This window comes from Aulonocara sp. 'chitande type north' Nkhata Bay, linkage group LG7 (genome assembly GCF_057382095.1).
Source record: "Aulonocara sp. 'chitande type north' Nkhata Bay isolate Kocher_YH1m ecotype deep benthic linkage group LG7, A_spYH_male_GT1.1, whole genome shotgun sequence".
NCBI classification, from domain to species: domain Eukaryota; kingdom Metazoa; phylum Chordata; class Actinopteri; order Cichliformes; family Cichlidae; genus Aulonocara; species Aulonocara sp. 'chitande type north' Nkhata Bay.
Genome location: NC_141350.1, coordinates 8,219,405 through 8,246,329, shown reverse-complemented (window position 1 = coordinate 8,246,329; position 26,925 = coordinate 8,219,405). Strand labels below are relative to the sequence as shown.

The following is a 26,925-nucleotide window of genomic DNA, read 5'->3' as shown; positions in this document are numbered from 1 at the left end:
GTATGCAGTAAATAAATGGCACGAGTGCCAGAATTACCCTGTTCAGTCACTTTTCAAGAGTTATGACAGACTCTCTGGGTTCAGGCCAACACCCACCAGTCTGCTGTTTAAATTTTAAAATCTCAATGTATTTGTTTTTAAAATGCTGCATATTTAATGACGGGCAAAGAAGAAAATTCACTCTCACACAGTAAGTATTTCACAGAAATGCCCATTAGTGTCCAATGGGTTAGAAATATGGTACTGTTGCTGGCACCAGCCTTGTTGCAGCAGTTCTTATTTCCTTTCCTTTCCTACTAAATTTAGGCACAAAACCGGCAGAGAACAGGATATAAAACCTGATCCTCGATGGCTCTGTCTTAGGTTTCAGCTGCTCCCACTTTACACCACACACGTCCAGTTACTCCTGTCTCTCCTCAGTGTAACATGTCAAGCTCATTCATATTTAATAGTTTGTCCACTGGCCTACTATCAGATGAACCCAAGTAGCTTCAAGGGGTGGCACAGGGAGGTGATGTTGAAGATGATGATGTGTAAAAGCGAGGGGCTGGGTTTTGAAAACCAGCTGCACCTGCCCCTCCTCATCAGGAATGGATAGGTTATGAGATGGAGAGGAGATCTAAGCAGCTCATTCAGTTCAGCTGCAGACAAAAAAGAGACCACAATGCCTAGAAACTAAAAACTGGATTCTACCCTTTCATTTGCTTCCTGCCTCTCTGGTCAGTCCTGGATGGATCTCTCAGAGATGAAACAAGTTCCAGATGCTCTGACCAAACGGTGCTTTGGTAACTGATGAATACTTTAGTATCCCATACCAAAACTCCTTCTTACCTCTGAGGGACTCCTGGTACCACTGAAAGGTGGAGCCAATCCTCAGTGCCACAAACTCAAGGAATGAGGAACAGCTTTTAGTGGATTTTTGTGTCCCTGCTCAGAACAAAGGGTACCTCTTGAGGTATCAAGACTCTATTTTGGGATAAAAGGTGAGGAGAAAACCCCCCGGAGAACAACAATGCCTTTTGGTTTAGCAGGGTTGAAGGAGCAGGTGTTTAAACCAGGGAAGGGAGAGGTGAAAAACACAGTGGGAGACTCTTTGGGAAAACTGCAAAGGTGAGTGGAGTTTGAATGGCGAGTGGTGGGAAGAAGGCATGAAGTGTCTGTGCATGCTTTATAAGCTGCAATCTGCACTGCATGCATAAAGAAACTGTGGAGACTTTGTGAAAATGCTCAAATAAGAAGAATAAAGCATCTGCAGTAAAAGGGATGCAACACTGTGAGCGAGCACATTAAGCCCGGCGTGTTCTCCCCAGATTCTGACGATAAATAAATATTTTATTCTTTTGCTTCCCAAGCAATGTTGATGATGTAATCACAGATTTTATTTTAAGATATTAATGCATATTTCATATCTGATACATATTTCACAGAGGACTCTGTGTGTCTGTGTATGATGAAGGAATCTTCATGAATAAGGAAGATTAAAGGCATTTTAGGAAAATTTAAATACATTTCCTTTAAAGTCTTTTTTTTCTTGTGTCAAAGTGACAGATATTATGAACTTGTGGAAAAGGGACATTCTTCACTTTTTAAAAAAAAGATTCTAAATTTCTAGACAATACACACAACAATACACAGAATTATCTAAGTCTGTGACAATGAGATAAACATCTGAATTAGTTTCAGTAATGTCTTAATTTAAAAAAAACAAAACAAGCAAAAAACCACAAAAGATATACATGACAGGCTCCACACAATTTTAAAAAGTGGAAGTCCATATATGGCAGTAATGTTTGGTGAATAATATAGAACATATTAATCCATATTATAAAACAGATAATAAGAATTAGTTTTAGTTGGTCATATAATTGAGCTCTACCCAAAACCACCTGCAACACCAAAATTCAGTTGTGAAATAAATGCATGGTTACAATAACGTGCTCATATAATATTTATAAGTAGAATGAGTCAGGGGGACATTTTTTGAGTACTTTCATGTTTTCCTGACAATGACTTCCTTTTGCTTTTGCAACATTTTCATTTCAGGACTTCAAATGCAATTTTGCAGTGTCGCAAACAACACATCTAATTCATTATATTTCAATATGGCAAAACTTAGAACACTTTAAAAAATGTTATTCCTTGAGATATTCCTCAGTGACTGTACACACCAGCTGTCATCACTGTAGCTCCTCAATCACAAACACAGACAGCAGTGAGGACAGATAGATTGTATCTATTTAAATTTATTAATAAATAATAGTCATTTATTATCAATGATCTCAACGGACTTCTCTAAATCTCTAAATACCCAAATGGCATATTCCTTATATTCAGTTACTCAGCAGTCTCTATTAGTGCATGTTGTAGTTCTGTTAGGTCTAAATTAATATTGTCATTGTTATTTGTGATAAATTTATATAATCCTTTAAGATTTTTTTTAATGTATCTTAGAGCATTGCGCGAGTGGTGAAATAGGCCTATAGTTTGTGAGTACATGTAGATCTCCAGCCTCATACATTCGTACAGTCTTGGTTGTTTCTCGCTGGAGGAGAACTGCACTAAATAATAAATCTTCTGCAGGCAGATGAGAGGAGGGGGCACTGAAACGGTGGATCCTGGGTGGCGGAACAAGCAGAGGGGATGCATTTGAAAAAAGCAGTTTGCTGGCTTTCTTCTCCTTTTTCCTCTGCAGGATGTGGCTTTGTTACTGATCTACTTTTGTCATCACACGAGTTACCAAGAAAGTCCACACACAAAGCCGCATTCTGTGTAATCTCGTCTCAAACAAATTAAACTTTAAAAGATTCCCATCGTGTCGAGTCCACGAGACACTAAAATTATAAGAAGACTGTGGAGCTAAAGAAATATATTTTTGAAGATGATATTTTGAACACACAACTTCTGACTGATTTTTGCTCTGCAGGAAAATAGATGGCAGTAATGTGGAAGAAGAGGGGAATATTGAGCTGACAGAGGATGGGAGACCGGTGGCATCAACGCCACGCCCCGCGCCGCTGCTGGACTGCAGCTGTGGCGGCCTGCCTAAGCGTTATATCATCGCCATCCTCAGCGGCCTGGGCTTCTGCATCTCCTTCGGCATTCGATGCAATCTTGGTGTGGCCATCGTGGAGATGGTTAACAACAACACCGTCTATATAAATGGGACCCCGGTGCTTCAGGTAGAAGATCTCCGTATCTCTCCATTCCACCCCTGACAACATTGACAAAACTGCTGTTTACCAGTTTGATTCACGCCTTTATGGGCTTGTCTGTGATATTGCCAGTGTCTTGAGACACTGTTAGATCTTGCTTCAGAACTGAAGCAATAATAATTGAAAAAAATTCAAAGCACCAAACTGAAACATATCTGAAAATTGATCAAGACCGCAGAAAAACCCTTTATCTCTTGAATGGAGTACGGGTGCATTATTGTTTATGAGTTCACCACTGAATTTTAAGAAAATGATAGTGATGTGTCTTTCATAAAAAGATTAATTTATAAAACCTCCCTGTTGCATTTTCCCCTCTTTGCAGAAAGCTCAGTTTAACTGGGACCCAGAGACGGTGGGGCTGATCCACGGCTCCTTCTTCTGGGGCTACATCGTCACTCAAATCCCCGGTGGTTTCATCTCCAACAAGCTGTCCGCCAACAGGTCGAATACACTTCATGACTAGTCTCTAGTTTCACAGCAACATTGCAGTCCCTGCTTCACATCATTACTCGATTTTACACTTTTGGTCATTTTAGAGAACAAGCAGTTTCATTATACTACTTTGGAGCACTTGTGAATTAAAGAGTACCAAAAATAACTTTGGGTTGTTGACCACAGTGCATTATGGGGAAAAACTATGCTGTTTATAATGAAGATGAACTTGCTGCAGCCCTAATTGTTAAAGGTATTTATTATACCTTTATTGTGTATAGAAGAAATCCTTTTGAATGAAAAACTACTTAGACTGCTCTAAATGCTCCTTTTTAGGTTGTTTTTCTATTGTTTGGCACTCTATGATGTCAGGGACAGAGGATGTGCCTAATACAGTCCTCTCAGGTGCACTGCTGTTTATGAAGGACAGCCAATCAGAAGAAATGTGGCTTTAAGTGACGAGTAAGCAAAATAAAACAGCTTATTTAATAGACTGGATGCACTTAGGAACTGCCCCAGGCCGATAAAGTAAATACGTATTATTGTAAACAATCACAAATCATACAAAATTATGCTAGAAGAGTCCAAGAATAAAAATATAGAATTCCAAGTGAGCATAACAGGTCCCCTTTAAGACAGGATCACAAAGAAAAAATCCCAAAAATCCAGTATTTTTATTCAGGATCCTCCTCAGTCCGTGTGGATAAAGGGTTAACGCTGTACGGTGTGGTGAGCGGTGTTGATGGAGCAGATAGCAGTCCTGTAATAAAAGCTTCACAGGAAAAGAGGACACGCCACTGACAGAGTTAATAATGAAAGATCCTGCCTCTGATTTCTTTCTGAAACACCAGCCGCTGGAATATTACAAGTGTCACTTACACACTGTTTTGGAAACAGAGAAGGGGGGGCGAAGGAGAAAAGAGAGGGGGAGCTATAAGCGGCACTGTGGCGATAAAGCAGAAACTTGTGGATTGAATGGGATGTCTTTATCTGAGGCAGTGAAAGACAGAGGTGCGAGATATGTCTCATTATAAAGCCGACTGAGATGCTTTGACCGCCAGTTAGTGTGGAGACATACTGCCTGCCAATATCAGGCATCTGCAGCAGCTTTGCAAACACTGGGTTGCAAGTCTTTGTTTTGTTTTTATGCTTCACAGACCTTGTGGACCTTAATTGGATCCACGGTTTTCTCTTATATATTAAAAACAGACTGTATGAAAATACAGGGTTAAAGTTTGGAAACTTGTCTGTGAAATGTATTTCTCATTTTAAACTGATTTTCCAAGCAACCTGGCTCATTCTCTGCTTCACATCTTTATTTTAAACTTATCCAAAGCTTTGCTGGTTGTATCGAAAAAGTACAATTCCTGGAAAGTGTGTTTGATTATTACGAAGATTAAGTTATCCAGACTTACTCCTTTTCACCAATGGTACAAAATGATGACATTCCAGTTTTTCTGCAGGGTGTTCGGAGCTGCCATTTTCCTGACATCACTGCTCAATATGTTCATCCCATCTGCAGCCAGAACGCACTACGGCTGCGTCATGTTTGTTCGCATCCTTCAGGGCTTAGTGGAGGTAAGAAGAGGGGGGGACCAAATGTGAGGGAAAACAATGAGTAGTTTGACATTTGTAAAAATCTGAATATTTGTTTTGTCGCAGCTTGCCTGTTTTGGTATGGGGAAAACAAAATGTACCAGATGCTTATGTGAGGTGCAGACTCTTTGCATTTTTATTCGTCAGCATTGAGGCTGAACTATCTCGCGTTGCTGGCACTAGAAGTAGGCATGTTTAAATTGGGGGGGTGCAACCATAAGCAACCACTAGCAAAATAGGGGAGCATTGGTCTAGCCATAGGCTCTAATGGGTATATCACATAGATATACGGTGCTCAGTAAAATTACATTAAATGCTGTAATTTAACATCTGGACTTTTTGGCTATGTTAGCAAAATGCACTCCAAATGACTCAGTTAGAAATGCTCCAACTGGCACCAACACAAAAATAGAATTGAGAGGTCCAGTTAAACGACTAAATGACAACTGTGAGCTTTTCATATGTGAGTGTGTGGGTAGAGTTTTCTACCTTGGGTTTATTTTCAACTGTGGAGCTTTCTGTTGTATACAGAAGAAGATTTGAGCCAATGGGGTAAAAAAAGAAAATAACTTATGACCTTTTTTTTGCAAAAAACGTCAGAAATCTGACTTTTATCACAGTTATCGGACAAAAGTAAAAATTCTGAGAAAAAATAACCCCAAAGTATTACTTCAACGACCCTAATACTCTTGGTTTTTGCACTAACCCAAGTTAAAATCTATCATCTGTCATCTTTAGAGGAATTACACTAAGCATTTAACCAGTTTCTGGCTTTTTATTTACCGTACATATTTAAAGAAGATTATCAATGAAATGATCAAACTCACTGCAAGAAAACAGAGAATGTTACCCAAAATGTCAAACTATTGCTCTGAAGCATTTCCACCTTATCAGTCTTTGATCTTTCCCAACTCCCACACCATGTCCCTGCTAGGGTGTTACCTACCCAGCATGTCATGGGATGTGGTCCAAATGGGCGCCTCCTCTTGAACGAAGTCGACTGGCAACAACTTCATTCTGTGGTGGGTGATGCCTGTGATTCTTCTTGTGAAAATTGTCTGCGGATTCTATTTGTGCTACACGTGTCACACAATCGGCCAGCAAATGGACGTGAGAGAGCTCATTTTTTTGTTTCGCAGATCCGGTCCCCTTGTTGTGTCTGCTGAAATTAAATCACCATGTTGCACTTTAAATTGGTACCATGACAACCCATGCATCAAAACACTCTTGACATTGTCTGCAAATGAGCACAGCTCATCTGCGTAATCTGAAGGAGCTTCTCCCTCTATTCACCTAAATGAAGTGTCACCTTGCTCACTGTCCAAAAGCACTCTCACGCTCCTGGCTCTATTCAAAACAACAGCGTTCATGAATCTGTCAGATAATAGAAAATGCACTAAAACACCCTCTCTGTAATGGCAGTGTTAATGACTGATTTTGACAGCATTTATTCAATGAAACTAATGTGTTTCTTTGATGTTTTTGTTGACACATCTTCACTGTGCAGGGTAGTTTTGTTGTGTTAGAGTCATTGCAGCAACATAACGATTTAGGTTAGGCCTTGTTTAAGATTGCGTAAGGGAAAAAATGTGCAAGAAGCAACATCAAACATCATATTTGAATATCACAGCTGGAATGATAATACACTGGCAATGACATCTGACATCCATTGTTCCCAGGATCCTATGCAGGAGCAGTGATTGCCATGCCTTTAGCCGGAGTGCTCGTTCAGTACGTCGGCTGGTCTTCGGTCTTCTATGTTTATGGTAAGGCTGATGTTTGATCAATGTAAGAGTAAGTAAAAAATAAGAAATGCTTCAGAAATGCTTGAAGAAAAAGAAAGTACCTCCTCTGTCAGTTCTAAGGTTTAAGGTTTTTACACATAAAAACCCCATCATGTAGCACTACAGAAACGGTGTGTGAAAAACAAAAAACTAATCAGTGGGTAAGTAGCTGCCAGCGCTCGATTAACTGATGCTTTGGCACTGTGCTGGTCTGGAGCATTCAGGTGTGTGTTTTCACACAACGCCAAGGAGGAAAGCAATCAGCAGTGATCTGAAAGAACTGCTCACCCTTTCTAAAAGTTGTAAAAATCAGACTTTGGAGCTGCCAGATTGTTACTTTATATCGAACAGAATCTAAAATCTAAAAATCTATTAATTAATGTTAATGTATGAACATGATTCACTGCAAACTCAAATGAAAATGAGAAAGTCTTCATTATTAAATGGTTACCAATATTCATAGGTAGATTATTAGAGCAGATGAAAGGTGTGACAATAGTAATATGCTGTTAGTTAGACATTATTAGGTCTATATGAATTAAATGAATGGCTGGATAGACTGTAAATGAAATGTTGAAAGCACAACTTAATGTCACGAAAAGTGGCTTTAAACATCCTCGACTGTCACGCTGTTCTCTGGCGTTTTTATGCATTGCACAATAAGCCTTATCTGCTCTGCTTTTGAGTTTGATTGGAATGATTAGCACTCACATTAAATTCACACTTTGGCAAACGTGTTTTAATAAAAGAGCTACTCTGGTTCTGATGTGATACCATCTCATGATTTATTGATGTAAATTAACATTTTCCTGTCTGGGCTGTATGTCTCACACTTGTTTCATTTTTTAATAATGAGAAATTCTTGTGGTCCAAATGAGGTCTGGACTTGGAGTAATTAATCTGTCCTGCCCTCAAGCTACTCTTTCATACTTTACAAAGTCTTTGACTGCCAAGATAAGCTTCTCTAAGGGTACATGTGTACGAATGCGTGAATTCACCTGTTGCCACTGTTGTTTTGTGAAAAGGTGTTTTTGGGATATTATGGTACACGCTGTGGCTCCTGCTAGCTTATGGAAGTCCTGCTGACCATCCTACAATCACAGACGAAGAGAGGACGTACATAGAGTCCACCATCGGTGAAACAATGCACAAACTGAGTGTAACCGAGGTGTGTCTACTGCATCTATACTGACACACACATCCACACACAACAGAATGGCTGAACCCTATTAATTAAAGCTGAAACTCTGAATTTTGATCACATCTTGTTTGATTTAAAATCCAACGTGGTGGTGCACAGAGGAGAAACTACAAAAGCTGTATCAGTGTCCAAAAATTTAGTGAGCTGACCGTCTATATGCAGTACACACTGACTCCTTATCTCCGGTTATAGAAATTCAAAACTCCGTGGCGTCGCTTTTTCACCTCCATGCCTGTCTATGCGATCATTGTGGCCAACTTCTGCCGGAGCTGGACCTTCTACCTGCTTCTCATCAGCCAGCCAGCGTATTTTGAGGAAGTATTTGGATTCCCCATCAGCAAGGTTGGCCTTACAATAACAACCACAGTTACAGAAAATGTCCACAAAGATCCATTCAATATTTCTTAGGTTCAAAATATTCTAACCTTAATTACGTACAGGTGGGGATCCTGTCTGCTGTCCCCCACATGGTGATGACAATTGTTGTTCCTATTGGAGGACAGCTGGCTGACTACTTACGCAGCAACAAAATCATGTCTACCACTAACGTGAGGAAACTCATGAACTGTGGAGGTACATCAGTGTAAACACATCGTTTTTCTGTTAATCCCAACGATCAGATTTTGGCATTTTGTACTAAACACAAAAATAACATAGAAGAAAGTCATTTTCTGTAATGATTTACTGTTTGGTCATTCCTACATTTTTGAACCTTGTAAAGCCTGAAATATTTTTTTGAAAATGCCAGAAAATTCACTTTAAAGAAAAAGAAAAAGAAAAAAAGTGAATTTAAACAAATATTTAAACATATTTGTTTAAAAATAAATTTTCATACATGACTTTTAATTTGCACCATATTTGCTGGCATTTAAAAACAAAACAAAACATTGCTTAAAAATGTATTATTGTTTAGGTTTTTTTCAGGGGCAAAAAAGCCAACACGTATAAAACACGTATGGTGGTCTTGTTAAGCACTGTGAATAATATTAATATAAAATAATTATATTACAAATAAAACATTGTGCACGCTAGATCCAGGACTGATCCAACTTTTAAAATTGTTAGCCTATAACACTGCAACAATGTGAGTAAATTACTGGAAAAAAAATAGTATGAAAAATCATTTAATTACTAGTTCCTTTCATTTTGATTTAGGAAAGCAACTAACATACCCTTTAGACCACCGTATGCCGAACATGTTTCTATGTTTTCCAGTATATCTACTTGAATGGTGTCACTGGCATTCCCTCTAGCATTCCCATTTTTTCCATTAGGTCAGTAGGTTGGGAAGCTGGGGATACATTTCTTACAAAGACCTGGTGTTGTCTAGTACATAATGTGATTAATTAATAAAGAACTTTTTCTCACAGGGTTCGGTATGGAGGCTACGCTACTGTTGGTGGTCGGGTTTTCTCACACTCGAGGTGTCGCCATCTCCTTCCTTGTGTTGGCTGTAGGCTTTAGTGGATTTGCCATCTCAGGTATTTGACGTTTAGTGTTTTGCTCTGAATTTAAGACTTTGAGCTTGACTGCATAAATGATAAAGGTGCACAAAGGTGTGCAGGATGTTGCAGATCTTTATTTGTCTTGTGTTTTATATTGCTTTTTCTAGATTCTGAAAGACCTTTCAAAAAGTTATTACATCTTTACCAGCCACAGCAGGAAAGCTGGTATTGTTTTTACCTTGTGATCATATCTGTTAACAGATATGGTCAATTTCATAGCAGTAAAACAAAACAAGCATGCACGATAAACCTTAGAGATTTATGGCTGGGGTCAAAATAAAGCTCTAAAGATTTGTGTTTTTTGACCAATAATGTGAGTCTGAAGGAGGTTTAGGCACACAAAGTATTCAAATGCCGTAAAAATGAAAATTTGTGTTATAAGTATGTTTACACTGTGTGCACTGTCTTGTCAGGTTTCAATGTCAATCATCTGGATATTGCTCCTCGCTACGCCAGCATCCTGATGGGTATTTCCAATGGGGTGGGAACGCTGTCTGGAATGGTGTGCCCGCTAATTGTTGGCGCTATGACTAAACACAAGGTATTTTTCCCTCCTATAACAATATAGTTTTTGTTTTTCTTTGTCCCCTATTCTAAAATATATACACAGAACATTACAAGACGCACTGACATGTTTCTTCCCATTTCGTATATAAATGATATGAGGAATGAGTGTTTTGTGGCTCATTGAATTGCTGTATGTAATCTTGCACCTATCAAAGGATGTTAAAAATTTATGGCAATGTTAAATTTATTATACACATTGCAACTGTAGGACTTTCAGTGCCATGAGTAAGGGAGCTGATTTACAGCATTACCTCAGTGGTACATCAGTGAAATATCAGTAATTCTTCCTCTGACAGAAAATTCATTGACTCTCTTCATCTCCCTACAGACTCGTCTGGAGTGGCAGAATGTCTTTATTATTGCAGCCATGGTGCATTACTCAGGGGTCATCTTTTACGCTATCTTCGCTTCAGGAGAGGAGCAGGAATGGGCCAACCCTGAGAGCACAAGTGAGGATAAATGTGGCATTATTGATGAGGACGAGCTGGCTGAGGAGTCAGAGCTCACTTGCGAGAACATGGTGGCTCCCAAAAAGACTTACGGAACAACAGACAATTCGTCCGGTCGAAAACAGGGCTGGAAAAAGAAGAGAGGAGTTACCATGCAAGAGGAGGAGGAGCATTATGAGAACGGGGACTACCAGGAGCGGTACCAGTGAGACGGCACGAGGGACAAAGGACTTAAATTTTACAAAACTGATCTGTGTCAGAAGCAGCAGCATCATATGTACCTCAAGACACCATCCTCTTTTTTTTCATCCTTGGTCAGCACATCCATTCAACTGTGATATATGAAGATTCATTTAAAAAGAAATTTGCAAACTGCTAAACTAAAACTTTTTAGATTTTTAAATCTCAAACCAGCTGACACAAAATGAACCATCAATAAATATCTGCTGATAAAGTGACTCTGTCATGACATGTATTATAAAGTAATAAGCTTAGTAAACCATAGAAACCACAGATCAAAACCAATGGCTCAACTAGTGCTGTGTTAAAGGAACATTAAATACACATATCAGCTTCTATCCCTCCTGCACCCTGTCCCGATCCTTTCCTTGCAAATCCATCTGTGCAAACCATGACTCAGCTTATGTAGTTTACTTTGATATGTGAAGGGTTTTGTGTCAGCTATGCAATGCGAAAAGAGGTGCACTGCCAGAATGTATCGATGGGTTTGACAGAAGATCATAGTTAATGTACCGAGTCTCACTGTTTTTGTTGCTTGTATGTATTTGCTGTTGCTGAATGACTGCACCGTGTCGCCGCTTTACTCGCTCTCTTTGTCTGAAACAGTCTTAGTTCACCATCTGTTTGTGATGCACTAATATATCAGCTTCATTATTTATGAAGCTCTGAGCTCATAATGGGAGAAAATAGGTGGTGAGTTCAGTTTCGTGACTTTGTTCTTCTGATGTTTTGGCATTTTGCAGTTTCTCAGTGTTTGATAAATGGAGACCCAAGTTTGTTTCTAACAATGTGCAGTAAGAATTCACTTTAATCCTAAAACTATATGGAAAATTTGCACTTGCTGTTCATCATTATTACTCCTAAAAGAGAACGAAAAACCCTGTTTTGTATAGTAAATGATTATCTTATTGTTTGAGAGAATACACGTCATTCACACACAAACAGACCTGACATGCAATAAACTACATTTCTATTCAGTGTTGAGATTACTGTATATGCAAAAATAGCATGAATTTCTTTAACATTTCATGATACTTGCATGCATTCATGCTAAACATAAAAATGTTGAACAACCTAGCCAACATACTGGTAATACAGTCTATAAGGATGATTAGCCAAGCTAGCTAAATGTTGACAGTGCATTGTATATATAAAAAGAAATGGGCATAGCTAATATGAGATCACCCATTGGCCTGTAGACAACTTTTCAAACCTTTAGCTTGGCTGTGACAAAACCAGAAGTATGTGTTTACACAAAAGGGTGGAGAGCTAAGTTAACAGTTAATGCTACCTAGCTGTAGTGGTACCTGCTAATTACTACAAGCTAACCTTTCGTACACGCTGGAAGCTGGCAGTCATTCCAGGTTCCCTAGGTAACTCTCTAATTTATTTACTATCAGGTCAATTTAATTCAGTTAAATTTAGTCCAATTTATATAGTGTCAACTCACAACAACAGACATTCCAAGGTGCTAAATATAGTAGGTAAATCAACAATATTCATCATTATGATAAGATAGTTATAAGAATGAAGGCAGTTTCAATTGCTTGCCTGGAAATGCCAGCTGTTTTTCTACCCTTAGTCACTTGATGTCATGGAAAGTCTTTCCCTTTCTCAGATAATTGCATTAAAACACAATAACACTGCAAACACAGACAAGGAATCAAATTTAGCTACTTGAATTTGCTGAAGTTTAATTTCAGATTAAATTAAAACAAAACAAAGCATACTGTCAGTATGTTTGTTTTTAATAAATCTAGGCATTTTAACATTGTTTGTTTGTTTGTTTTTTCTTTTTACTAAAACCTAAAACACTTTAAAAATGTAATGAATCACAAATTAACCAGAGAGGGACTTGAAACTAAAAATATTTTACATTTTAATCACAACACAACTGGTAGTGGCACTCGAGGGAAAGTGATGTAATCACCAAAGTCAACAGACTACTTGGAAGTGCTGATAGTAGATAATACCCAAACATATTTTCGCCTCTTTTAACTTCATGTTAACTCTATATCGTTAGGTTTAGTTCAATTTGTGTCTACCCAGCTCCTTGACTAATTATTCTTTAATTATTATCATTAGCAAAGTGTGCTGTCTCTGTATTTTGATTCTCATTTTTTGACAGAATATGCTGTTCCTTATGGTGCTCGTTTATGTCAGCTTGCTCAAATGAGACATTTTTGAGTATCCCTAAGATGGGTCTGCGTTCCATCTCACTGTAAACATCCTTTGTCTTATCTCTCCGCTTGCTTTATTTACACCCCCAAACATAATTGCTGGACAGGATGTTCATTGCCAGCATGTTAGCCTCTCTTGTACGAGCTATTCCCTCTTTTATAAGACTTAATTAATGCTATGTGTGATTTGCCTTCAAAAAGTCCAATGATTATTACCTTTCACATGGTGATAAGACATTTCAAGGACTGTGGACTTTGTTGCTGGTCAGCTGTACAGGAATCCAAAGCGCTGGTGAATATGCGGCCTGTTATGTCACGTATGACACCAAGGTGTGCCTCTGTTACATTATTGCATGCCAGCCATAATGACACAGTCCATCTGGAATAAAGAACAAAACACCATAAGGAATGACAAAGCCTAATATCTGTTGGCATATTATAAACTTTAATCATTTTAAAGTAACATTGCCCATACTTATGAGAGCTCTGAATATTACAGACATATGCAACTTATGTTTAGTGGAGTTGTTTCCAGCCATTTACAGTCATAGCTGCTGGCTCATTCTTCACATGCTCTTAAACACAGAGCAGATAGTCCACAAACAGTCAGCAGCCAATGGCAAAGGTTCTGTTTATTTCAAAGAGACTGTCTGTTGACTCAGAAGGGCCTCTTTGGATGGAGCAACAACCCATCAATGATTAAACTTGTTTTGGCGAAAACTAAGAATTATAAAGAGAAGAACATTTTCCAGTGTGCATGCTCGTCTTAGAATGTACACAGACAATAGGGCAGGTACCCTGGGGTCTGCGGAGTGCCAGAACAAACAAATCTGGTGTAGACTGGTACTGCATACTCCAATGACATGATAAAATGGGTAGAATCAGTTCAAGGACAGATAGGAGCTATTGCCACACATTTGCTTTCAGAAGCTTTCCATTATACCTCAATTTTTTTTGCACTCATGAAAATATTGTAAAGGAAAACAAACATATCGCTCAAAATCCACAGCTCTCCCCGGCTTTCATTATTACAAGTGAACTGTTAGATGATTTTAACAGACATGGCTTATACTCGGCGGGCTCCCACTCATACCAGTTTTTGTGTCATGCTAATGACTGGATATGGCTCCATGTGTGTGATGTTTGTGTATGTGGGTGGGAATTCATGCGGTAGCCTGTTGTCTTATTCAGATAAAGAGGGATTTGGCTTGGATAGGGAGGAGGGTTAATTAATAACCACCCTCCATTTCTCCCTGACCCCAACTTAGTCACACATGGTCTCAATGATGTCCAGGCACCAGCAGCTTAATGTTCATTAGAAAGTATTGGTGGAGTTGTAGCTCACAGCGTGGATATTCCCCCCTCCCAAACCAAAAAAAGAAAAAGAAAAGAAAAAGTCACAGGAAGGAAAAATTCAGCAAGAAGGAGCTGCCAAAGAGAAGGTAAGAATTGTGAGATTGAGAACGAACATATTTCTAATTTACTGGTGACTTATTATTAAGGCTGTGGTGTGGCATTGTTTGAAGATTTGGTTGAAGTGTGGGCAGCGGGTTTCTGAATTCTTGTGGGTAGCTTTAGACTCAAGGGAAATTACACCTAGTTAATTAAAAATGTGGCTGGTGAGGTCTATAAAAGTCATGTCTCACATGGGAACATATTTTGTCCCTAGCAGCAGAAAGCCCTCTGACACATTTGAGAACTGGTATTAAGATATTGTACGCGATGCTTTCAATCTCCTCAGCTGTCCAGATTTTAATATAAGATTTAATAAGCAGCGCTGTTTGCTAACAGGTGAGGCCTCCATATATGTTCAGTGAAATCAAATTAACAGAGACAATGATCTTGTCATACTAATGACACAGTCTTACATGAATCTGTAACGGGACAGGCAATAACAGAAAGAAAGAACAGACCTCTTTCCATGACTTGGTCTTCCTGCGGCAGTCTGGTCATCTGACCTTCATCCTCCACCTCTCTGTAGGGAAGCACCGAACATCTCTTCCCAGCGTGGGAGAGACCTGTCAGGTGCAATGATGTGGAGACTCCCAAGATGATTTTTAATTCCAGCGGGGCGCAGACGTCTAAGGGACTTGCGTTGCTTCATCTTGGTTGACAAATCACTTTTTCATGCTTGTTACAGAGCTCCCCAAATTCAAAGCGTGTGACTGCTTTCCAGCCCAGTCCAACCTGTGTTTTCTGAGGCGGTGACAGACAACGCTCCTGAATGAATGAGTGGATGGGCCCCGACATCAATGTGGTGGGACCACTGCAGCTCCCACCCAACGATGAATTCTCCATCTTAGAGAGTTCCCACTTTTATGGTAAGTTTACAGAAAGACAAAATCAAAACTGAGCAAGTGACAACATTCTTTGCAATTATAATCAGTACAAGCATGGGGAAATCATCGCTGCATTTAACTTGTACTAGTGTTTAGAACAATAAAACAAGAAACCATATATAAAAGATGGCTGTAGCCACCCTGGCATCACCCATGCATGGGTCTGTGAACTATTTTGAAGCTTGAAATTGTTGCAGGTTTGATTTTAGGAGCTACAAGTGATCAAGTTTGTATGAGAGGAGGGCAGTGCTGAATTCCAGTTCTAACAGTAGAAAGATTAATTGGCAGGCTGCATTGACAGACTCATTGAGTGCAGTTTAAAGATGGGGATCCCTGCTAATTAGTGCTAAGTAACAAGAGAAATAGTAGGATATCACTCAAGCTAAGTTCTAGTAAAGACAACGTTGGAGTAAATACACATTAATAGATGAGTCATGCATGCACCATAAAAACCCAGTCTTAGCCTTAACCTTCACCCTACTCTTTAGCACATTTTTAGAACAGAAGTTTCTGTACAGGTTTTTATGTACAGATGAAGGAGCCATGAGCGCAGACAGTACAAACACAACCATGAGTATCAGTGAACTGATTTAACCAAAGCGAAGCTCTCAGCCACTAGTCAGGGTTTCAGCAAGAACTGAATATTAGACCATTTGCAAAGATATAATTTATTGATGATTTATTACTAATTCACAGTGACCTGTAAACAAACAGATACGTTTAATAGTTTGAGGCTACTTTGTGGCATTTTTCTGTCACAATAGTCAGTTATCTGCCAGTGACTAAGGGTCTGTAACAACTCTGAGTGAGTGGCAGCAGAACGCCAATCTTCCACTAACAAGCTGAACAAAATTATTTTTTAAAGTAAAAAGTACACTCTGCACATCTGCTATCGCCTACTTTAGAAATCAGATCTTAATTTTGAATGAAAATATCAACTAACAATAGGTGACTCTCATCCAGCACCTGTAAAGCATTTATGGATGCTCAAATTCCTCCGAACAATTGCATGACCATCTGACCTGTCCACAAATTCAAGCTCACTGAACAGTAGCAGTCAGCTTGTACCTGTGTCCACATCTGGAAATGACTTCTGATATCAGCTGGCTACTTGCAGTGTGAAGAAATGTGACTATGTGGTTAATAAGTAGCTGTGACAACCTTTGCTCTTTCTGGGATTACTCAAGCAAGTGCCAAGTTGCTACAGTAGGTACTGCACTCAGATCTTTTGGGAAAAGCACGCCGATTGAAAGGAAGAAATTGAAGATGACTGTTTTGGTTAATAAAAGGAAAGATAGACTTGAACAGAGCACAGCTGGACAGTGTGGATCAGAGAGCAAAGTTTCAAAATAATCTGTGTGTTTGGGCTCACGGAAATGGCCATGGTCCAGACTAAGTCTTCAAGAGGTCAGTGTTACATTATACTATACTGATATTCTGCTAGTATTAGGTGGTCTGATGGCTTTAAAAGCAAAATTTAACATTTCACAGTCACTTTAGTCAAGAGATGATTGCATTGTGTTGTCTTGTCAATAGTCATCCCTGATAAGTTGCATATGAAGGTTATAAAATTCATCAGTATGTAATAATGAACCAAAAGTACGATCCTGTTAACATTCTTCGACTGGATATCACTTGCAAATGTGTAATTTTGTTCGTTGTGCTGTTAAATCTAATTCTAAAGGCCACAATGTCCTCCGTGTAAGCAGGTTGTTAATCATTTATGGGTTTATAGTTTATAGTTATAAGAAAGTAGTTAAACCTTCAACTTTGTTTAACCGTCACGGTTTACAATTCTTGGAAGCAGAGTTTTGATTTTTGGATTTCTATACGACGGTTTATTTGATATTCTTTTCTTGGATTTTAGCTTGTAGCTTTATCTTGATGTATATACTTTTGTATTTTGAGCCTTCAGTTCTTCATCCGCTCCCTAACTTATTTAGTTACGTTGTTGCCTCAGTATTTTCTGTTTACTCTCCCGTGCCAGTTCCTCTGTGTCAAATTTATTTATGGTAAATGGCCTTATGTGTCTGTGTTTCTCTCCTTAGGTGTTGTTCCTACTTCCTGTTTTATTGTATTGTATTATTTTTTTTTACAATAGTTGCCTCTTGTATCATGTGTCTGCTTCTACTTCCCTCTCCTGGCTGATTATCTCAATCTGTTCACGTCCCCTGATTGTCCTCCGTGTCTGTGCTTATCTTTTGTCATGTAATCTGTTGGTCGTCCCGGTGTTACTGTCATGTAAGAGTCTACTAATTCTCTATGGTTGGAATTTTTTTTACCTTGCCTTTAGTAAAGCTAGTTTAAAGGCAGGAGTCAACCGTTGCAAAGCTTTTCTTTTAATATTTTAACACTTTGACACTTTAGCTTTTCAAGGAACTTTATTATTCAAGTAACTTGTTCATATTAAAACTGCAACAACTGTACTGCGTCTCTGATTACATTTGACTAAGATGAAGCCACATGTCATTTCTCTTCTTCTCTTAGATATCCTCACAGATCAAGGCAGCCCTCTCCTGCAGGATCCTGACATCTTACCCTTCACCAGCTATCCCAGCATGCAGTATCAATTCATGGAGCCAACAGTGTCTTCCACTCCATACTATTCCACTCAGAACTACTACCCACAGTATAATGGAGACGAATGGTATTCACACACAGGGATATATGAACTGAGGAAAGGACCCCTCGAGGGCAGCTATGAGGCGGAGATGGAGGAGGGCTCCTCTGTTGTGCCGGCTGTGTGCAAGAGAAGCCGGCACCTGTCACAAGCTGGAAGGGTTAAAGGGGAGGAACTGTGTGTTGTATGTGGAGACAAGGCCTCTGGATACCACTATAATGCTCTCACTTGTGAGGGATGTAAAGGTGAGACGTAGAACAGGAAACAGCAGTGTGATCCTTAACTGTAACTGTTACTCTAAATAGCCTGTCTTCTTTACAGTGTAATGATAAGAGCAATTGGTGGAGCTGAAAGACACTAGCAATTTAGGGATTTTCTAAATGTGGTGACTTATCAAGGATGACATGGGTGGGCCTCGTGGGAAATGAAAAACTTTGATAGAATAAAAACAGGGTTGAATACAGTGGAGAATAAAGCAATAAAATCCTTTACTTTAGTGAAAGCACAGACATCCTAAAAAATAATAGGTAACCAGGGTGACATCATCAGTTGGTAAATGGTAAAATGGTAAATGGCCTGTATTTGTATAGGGCTTTACTAGTCCCCAAGGACCCCAAAGCGCTTTACACATCCAGTCATCCACCCATTCACACACACATTCACACACTGGTGATGGCAAGCTACATTGTAGCCACAGCCACCCTGGGTCGCACTGACAGAGGCGTTGGTCCGCGATGTCCTGTTACAAAGGCCCAAGCAGAGCAATTTCAATGTCATGGCCTCGGTGACTCAAACCGGATGTCATGAGTAAGGGGTGGGAACTGATGGAATCTGCATACTCATATGGGAGCGACCTGGTAATGAAAAGGTTGGCTTATCCTAAAGCATATTGTGGTTGATTAATCTTCTATTGAAATTGAGACCATAAACTAATGATAAAATTACCAGCTTTTCAATACAGTCATGTTTCTTATTGTACCTGGAGGAGTTGCCCCTGCTAGCCATTAGAAAGAAGTAAAGGTACTTCTGCAGTGGCTTCACAATGCTTTAGTGCAGGGGTGTCAAACATAAGAACAGCAACACGAACAAGAATATCTCCACTTTAAAAAAATCTTTTACAATGTTTTCATCTAAGACTGACTGTGTCTAGGATGCAACTGCATAATAACGAGCTGAATGACATTTGCCCCAAATTCCAACATCATGTTATTGTGTTTAGCTGTTGACTTTAAGGGGTCTAACCATGATGACGATGTGTTTAAATCTACAGTTCAAACAAATGGAGAAGAGAAAACATGCTTTTACAATCTTGTTAATTCCAGATGTCTTCAACAGTTTGAAATGCCTGTGTAAGCGGCTCCAATGCTGGACCTGATACCTTACTCAGTTCCTGTAAAAACTGTTTTTTAAATCTGTTATCCTTTACAGCTGCTGTACACTGAGAACAAAATACCATTTATTTCGTATTTAATAACCCTTCAGGGACAGGAGGTTAACTACGCAATCATACACTGAAGGGTTTGAAGCTGATTTTAAGGTAACAAAAAACAATAAAATTAGGCAATCTTACAGTAAGAGCAAGGACTTTACAACTCTTTTTGTCCCTTTTACAAATCATTAACTTGGGGATGAACTGCTGAAGGCCACCACTCTGCTGTCACCATGTCTTTATGACGCTGTTGATTTGGTGTGGATCCTGCCAAACAACAGGGTGAAACGATATAAGTGTAATTCCACACTGTGAAGTGGGACAATGCCAGGAGTGTGGCTGCTGACCTGTCCTGCCATTTGACTGAGAATAGGCTCAGGTCTACCTGGTACTGCCACCAGATTGGGTTCCTTCTCAGCTTTCGGCTGTACAATGCACGAGCAACCTGAGCTCAGTTACTCTACTGCATGCCATTGTGCTTAATGATGTCAGAATGTCTGCTAACTGTTCCACGGTTATTCTGAGCGTGTGTGTGAGTGTGTGTGAGTGCATGTCAGTACTCCGGGTATAACTTATTAGTGTGGTGTTTGGATTAAACCCAGTTGGGTTCAATATACAACTAAATTAGAACAGTTAGTGAAGCAGTAACTCGAGTTTTTTCCGAGTATAGTAACACTATCATTTATAGAAAGCTGGAATCTGGAGCTGATCCTTTATTTACTTTCTAAGTACCAATACCACAAAAAAACAAAACAAAAGTATTCAGCATAAGCAAAAGTAATGACACACACATTATGACATTGACATTTATGTTTAAAATAACATAACTTATGTCACGACCTGATACAGAAGCTGTAACATAACTTTTATTTTTTTCATTTTTGCCAGTCAGAGTAACAAACGCCACAGCATTCGTCTCTCCATTCACTTCAGTTCATCTCAGTTCAGTTGCGTTCTACTTGTATAGCGCCAAATCACTACAACAACAAAGTGCTTTAAATTGCAATACAGAGAAAACTCTGACAATCAGAAGACCTCCTCTGAGCAAGAGCTTGGTGACAGTGGGAAGGAAAATTTTCCTTTTAACAGTAAGAAACTTCCGGGAGAACCAAGCTCAGCGAGGGACAGCCATCTGACAAGACTGGTTGGGGATAAGGGGAGGGAGACAGGACAAAAGACGCACTGTGGAAGAGAGCCAGAGATTAATAACTCACACAATTTATCGATGCAGATTATGGAAGCTTTGTTTCTGCCAGTGGAAAAAAAATGCCAGTCAGAACTTGTTGGGTTAATCAAGAATCTGAGTTAGGTATGTCAAAATTCTGAACAAACTCTAAGTTATGAGATAATTACCTGAAATTTTCAGTCATGGATGATTTTTTTCTCCTGTAATTTAAACGAGCTTCCAAGATTTTTAATAGCGCTTAGTTGCCTTTATCTAGCCTTTCCTTTCTTTCCGTGAGTTGCTAAATGTTCACAGTCTAAATGACACTGTAAAGGATTAAGATAACACAAAAATAACTTTAAGGAATGATAATTGTTTAATCAGCTCTTTTTTAGGCTTATGTAGTATAAAGGTAGATTCTGAACATTCAGTTCAACTGATATAGTGCAAATTTACAACATCCATCACCTCAAGGAGCTTTATATTACAATGATGATAACGATATTAAAAAAAACCCCCCAACAATTACATGACGCCCTATGAGCAAGCACTTGGTGACAGTGGGAAGGAAAAACTTCCTTTTTAACAGGAAAAAAAAAGCTCTCCAGCACAACCAGGCTTAGACAGGTGCATTGATCCACCACGACCTTTCAGGGTGAGGTTGGGGGTTTAGGAACGTTGTGTCAAATTCCCTAAAAATCCAGTGATTAACTGGCAAACACTCATGTGCGCATTAAAGATCATAACATATCGGCGTCCCTTGTTGTTAATACATTTTTATTTTTACCACGTTCAGGTTTCTTCAGACGGAGCATCACCAAAAACGCTGTGTACAAATGCAAGAGTGGCGGAAACTGTGAGATGGACATGTACATGCGCCGGAAATGCCAGGAGTGCCGGCTGAGAAAGTGCAAGGAGATGGGCATGCTGGCAGAATGTGAGTATCGCTGCATTCGAGGATGCTGAAACAGGGATTATTTTTTTAAAGAGCGTTAACGTGTTCCCACAGTAACATCTACTTATTATGATTAAGAGAGACTGCTAAATATAAGTGTACATTTTCCATTCTGACATGGGCTGTTGGATTTTAATGGGGGATTACATGTCAGTACATATCACACAGTACAAACATCTGTTTATCTGTTTAAGCTGCATTAAAAAAATAAGAACATGACACATTTGCTAAAGTGATTTTTGCCTTAAGTTGATGTTTCTCAGTTGTCTCTATAGTTTCAAATGCTGAGCTTACCTCAAACTGAAGGCAAAATCTGTAAGTAGGAGCACCCACTTTTCTGAAACTGGGTATTGGAGGATTATTGGGGTCTATTATAGAGCTGTCAGCTGAAAAGAGAAGAATGAGAGGCTGGACTCCTGTTGCTCATAAATAGTACAGAGAAGATGTGATGAATAATGCAGGGTGAAAGTCATTCACGACTCTCTATCTGCTGCCTCAACAAGAGACTAGTGAGTTAGATTTTTGATCAAAATGTGAGAAGACAGATGGTTACTGAGAACGCTTCTCTTCTCAGCACTATCTTAAGTGTAAACTTATTATGCAATTGATCAGAGAAATCTAAAGTAGAGGCAGTTGCAGTGTTTTGGGGAAGGAATAAGGTAGGAAAGGAATCACATTTAGTAGAGTGCAGTTCACATTATGATGTGATGTTAAAATAGTAAACAGCAAGAGTTGCAGTAATCTGCCTGCTTGTTGCACATAGATAGTAATTAGTTTGACCAAAGCCATCATAGATGAAAATAAACATTCAGCACTGCCGCTGCATTAAAAACCTGCAAGGTATTTAACACGCAAAGTGAATCCTTCGTCGCTACTGACAGGCCTGCTGACAGAGATCCAGTGTAAATCTAAAAGGCTGCGGAAGAACACCAAGGCCTCCCCAGGACAGTCGACTGGGGATGAGACGGAGGGGCCAGAGAATGTCGACAACAAGCAGGTCACCTCCACCACCAGACTGTCAAAGGTAACCTCAACATCTGCAGATGTCCTCAGAGCTCGCTGATGCTCTCAAACAGGCACAGAAGACGTCAATGATGGGCTGTTTTTGATTTTCTCTTTAAATCCAGGAAAAAGTTGAACTCACCAAAGAGCAGCAGGCACTCATGAAACTCATCGTGGATGCTTATAACAAACATCAGATTCCTCAAGATTTTGCTAAAAAGCTGGTACGAAACAGAAATATTGATATTAAATAACCAGGCGAACAGTGCTGATAAAAACTGGCTGCTGGGAATGCAGCTAAGAAAATAAAACCTGTATGCACAGACATCAGACAAGCAGCACCAGCTTGTTGGGTGAAATAATGTTTGCATGACTACATGCCGCCGAGACTGTTTTATTCGTTTGCTTTGTGGAGTTTTTGCTGTTTGCTCCCTCTTCCCTCTGATCTGTTTTTCCCGCTGTTTTTTCCTCAAGCTACAAGAACAGTACAGCGCAGATGAAAACTTTCTTCTACTGACAGAAGTGGCAACAAGTCAAGTTCAAGTTTTGGTGGAGTTTACAAAAAGTATTCCAGGTAATTCTTTTTTCTTTTTACCAATCCTGTGGAGCACACTGCAGTGTTATCTTAAGGTCATGGACAGAGGCATGACAGATGCTGGGAGAGTACGTAAAGTAAAAACACAGTATCTTCCCTGTTGTAATGACAAGTGTTATGACTGTCATAGGGTTTCTGTCTCTGGATCACGAAGATCAGATTGCTCTGCTGAAGGGTTCAGCTGTGGAAGCCACATATCTGCGCTCAGCTCAGATTTTCAGCAAAAAGATGCCCACTGGATACGCGCAACTTTTAGAGGAGAGGATACGGAAGAGTGGTGAGTCTACAGCAGCACCTATAAATGTGTCGGTGCAGATATTCAGCAGTTATAGCAGATGCAGGTTTTTATGTGTGCAGCTCTTGCTTCATGACCTTCAGCAGTCTTGGTCTTCTGCAGCCAAGCAGCTAAGTCTTTCAGGTCCTTGATTAATATTTGATCTGTGTCGGTTACGTATGCTGACCTGTTGATCTCTGGCTGGGTATAGATTACGCATGAGCACACACCTTCACTGGCTATTGTTTCACTCCGTTCGGCGCTACATGTGCATCCATGCTTGCAGATTAAAGGAGAGGGGCTTTTCTGGGATTAATTTATTACAGCGCATGAGTTTCTTCTGCTGTTTTAATCCAAACCTATAGATTTTTGCTCACGTCCCCTGTGTTGTCTCCTTTAAAAGAAAAAATCATTTATATTAATGTGGGGTGTCATTATGTCAACCAGGTTGGACAGTTAGACAGACAGCAGCGGTGATGGCAGGCGTGTGTGCGCATCACTGGGTCCCTCAGTGCTGCTGTGGTGTGAATAGTGCCTATAAGAGATATTCACAGTAAAGGCCAGTCTGGGAGAATAAGTGGTCAAAGCTGTCTGAGGAGGCCATTGTTTCTTATCAAAACATCAGAAGTGCTATTGTCCACTTCTCTCCCTCTGAGCCCCGCTGGCATTTCTGAAAGCTCGATAATGTGCCCGAGCAGACAGGCACCCTCTGCTAGCTGAAGAGCTTTAATATCAGGAAATGCTGCCAACGTGCAAGAGCATACTAAACAAAAACTTTTAAATAATATAGAGAGTAGTTTGAAATATGTATATGAAATATGTTTATTCATATAGGCTGGAGCCTATCCCAGCTACCATAGGGCAAGAGGCGGGGCACACTGTGGACAGGTCACCAATCTGACACAGGGCTAGGATAAGGATAAGATCTATGATTAACTGCAAATAATTGTGTCGTAATTTCTGATGGCTTCACATACTGAATACAATTCACTCATAAAAAACTCTTTCTTCGCTCTCTCCTTTGCCTCGCTTCTCTCACACCTTCATCCACCTCCTCCCCACTCTTCTCACCACAATGCAGCAGAGCACATCCACCTCAGACCCTGTATATGTGTTTTTGATTTAACTTTGAGAGACTCCAGTCTTTGATCATATTAGCTGTAAAAGCTTAAAACTGAATGTATTTTACATGAAAAACTTTACAGCATCTTTTAAATAAATAAAATGAATAGTATAATACAACGTTATAGATTATCCTGGTCAAAGTACAGGCTGTTACATAAAACAGGCCGTCTCTGTGCATCTTAAAACTATAAAACCTCGCCAGCTTTCAGCAGCATCGACAATCCTTTATTATCCATCAAGTTAGTGCACAGACTAACATTGTCTGCATAGAGCTGCAGATCAAAGACTTTTTATTATTAATTTGGGAAGGTCAGTTTACTGTATTTAGAGCACTTCCAGTCAGTATAAACATGTTTATTGGCTCTTCCACAACATGAACAACAACAACAACAGAAATTGAATTACTCTAAGTAATTAAACCAAAGCTTAAGAGATGGCTTCTTACTTTGAGGACTTGTTTATTTACTATTCACTGACTTTATATATAAAACTTTCTATTTTATTAGAAAAAAATATGTTGCTTTCTTTTTCTGCAGGTATATCACAAGACTTCATTACACCCATATTCAACTTTTACAAAAGCATCAGCGAACTCCACATGGCACAGGAGGAACAAGCTCTCCTTACTGCCGTAACCATCCTGACACCAGGTGAGCCCCCCCAAAAATAGCGTTAACGGCATTGACGGCATTGTTTCCTAAAGTAATATTTGATTCAAATTTTGATTTCTGTGAAGATGATGATCACTATCCACTCTATTCCTCTCCAGATCGGCCTTATGTCAAAGATCAGCAGGCTGTTGAGAGACTTCAGGAGCCCATGCTGGATGTGCTGAGGAAGCTGTGCGCCCTGCAGCATCCGCAGGAGCCGCAGTACTTCGCTCGTCTCCTGGGCCGTCTGACAGAGCTGAGAACGCTCAACCACTTCCACGCGGAGATGCTCACATCCTGGAGAACGGATGACCACAAATTTACCCCGCTGCTCTGTGAGATCTGGGATGTGCAGTGACGGGCCAGGACGAGAGAAGAAGGCGGTAACACAGGGGTGATAATGTGGACATTAACTTACAAGACAACATCATAGCTCAAACATACAGTCCTTTCCCAGCCTCTGTTGTGAAGCCATGACATTGGCATTAGTCATGTAGTGATTGGTTTAGAGTGCTGCTTGTGCCTTTCTCATGGATTACTCTATTATTTTTAACCATTCACAGACAAAGAGGCTCCTGTTCAAATATTGTGATTTGGCCAACCTTTTTTTTTTTTTACTGTGTATATCATGCAAAACTTTGATTAGTCAAACAAGTACAAACACTGGAAAGCCACGGTGTGCTCCTAAGAAGTGGAAGGCTTAGATTAAGTGTGATAATGGGTGAATCCTACGATCTGCCTGAATAAATATTTTCAAGAAAAAAAGGGTTTACCTGGAAATAGTTTTTATAATAGTTAGTCACAACATCTGGGATGCAGTTATTCAATAAAGAGTAAGCAAAACCAAAAAACAAACAAACATTGTCACCTTTTCTGCTTGATCATATTTGTATAATCTTTCACTTTTACATCTTCCAGAAACATTGACTTTTTATTCCTTATTTATGCCTGTAGGTAGCCATCTGGCCAAACAAAGGCGTCTCAATTAGAGGGCCGTGACTGAGGGATTTTTTTTTTTTTTTTGCATGTTTTAACCAATTTTCTAATTGCCAATAAAGATTATTTAAGATAAATGTTTGGCTCTTTTTCTCTTTCTGGTGGTAATGGTGCTGTGAATTAGAAGCTTTAAGAGCTTAAGTAGAAATGGCAACATTTAGGGATTCATGTTTGGAAAGAGATTTATCAGATGTTGAGTCCCGTGTTATAATATGTTATAAAAATCCTTAATTAAATGGTAAATGGCCTGTATTTGTATAGGGCTTAATCCCTAAGGACCCAAAAGCACTAAACACTACATTCAGTCATCCACACACTGGTGATGGCAAGCTACATTGTAGCCACAGCTGCCCTGGGGCACAATCACAGAGGCGAGGCTGCCGGACACTGGTGCCACCGGGCCCTCTGACCACCACCACAAGTGTCTTGGTGAAGGACACGACGATGGAAACTGTCGGAGCCGGGTCTCGAACTGGCAACCTTCCGATTACAAGACGAAATGCCAACTCTTGAGCCAATATCGCCCCGTGTCTAATCTCTAGGTTTATCTTAGGTTTATTTTCATCCACAAACCAGCATTTGTTTGATTTAGAAGAAAAAAAAAGAACA

At 39.6% G+C, this 26,925-nt stretch overlaps 2 protein-coding genes and 1 long non-coding RNA gene across 4 annotated transcripts; 2 read left to right on the top strand and 1 right to left on the bottom strand.

The window, feature by feature from the left end:
* The first annotated feature begins 655 nt into the window (after positions 1–655).
* On the top strand, positions 656–12,611 carry slc17a8 (solute carrier family 17 member 8). Its single transcript, XM_086298285.1, has 12 exons — positions 656–1,110; positions 2,924–3,179; positions 3,535–3,653; positions 5,108–5,222; positions 6,175–6,262; positions 6,920–7,006; positions 8,050–8,192; positions 8,418–8,567; positions 8,666–8,798; positions 9,596–9,706; positions 10,144–10,271; positions 10,626–12,611. The coding sequence occupies exons 1-12, from the start codon at positions 1,013–1,015 to the stop codon at positions 10,953–10,955; spliced, it is 1,758 nt and encodes a 585-aa protein (XP_086154411.1). The 5' UTR covers positions 656–1,012; the 3' UTR covers positions 10,956–12,611.
* On the bottom strand, positions 10,616–15,138 carry LOC147324471 (uncharacterized). The gene is made up of 3 exons (XR_015130143.1): positions 15,080–15,138; positions 13,383–13,545; positions 10,616–10,734 (listed from the first exon to the last, which is right to left on the bottom strand). It is a non-coding gene; the product is annotated as an uncharacterized LOC147324471 (long non-coding RNA).
* Positions 14,430–26,393, top strand: nr1h4 (nuclear receptor subfamily 1, group H, member 4). Of its 2 annotated transcripts, XM_086298286.1 has the most exons (10): positions 14,430–14,608; positions 15,307–15,487; positions 17,993–18,370; positions 21,516–21,656; positions 22,556–22,698; positions 22,802–22,900; positions 23,151–23,250; positions 23,402–23,548; positions 25,207–25,320; positions 25,440–26,393. In XM_086298286.1, the coding sequence occupies exons 2-10, from the start codon at positions 15,391–15,393 to the stop codon at positions 25,676–25,678; spliced, it is 1,458 nt and encodes a 485-aa protein (XP_086154412.1). In that variant the 5' UTR covers positions 14,430–14,608; positions 15,307–15,390; the 3' UTR covers positions 25,679–26,393. The 2 variants fall into 2 exon arrangements, with proteins under 2 accessions (XP_086154412.1, XP_086154413.1); XM_086298287.1 differs by lacking the exons at positions 14,430–14,608; positions 15,307–15,487 and adding an exon at positions 16,747–16,912.
* Positions 26,394–26,925: the final 532 nt, after the last annotated feature.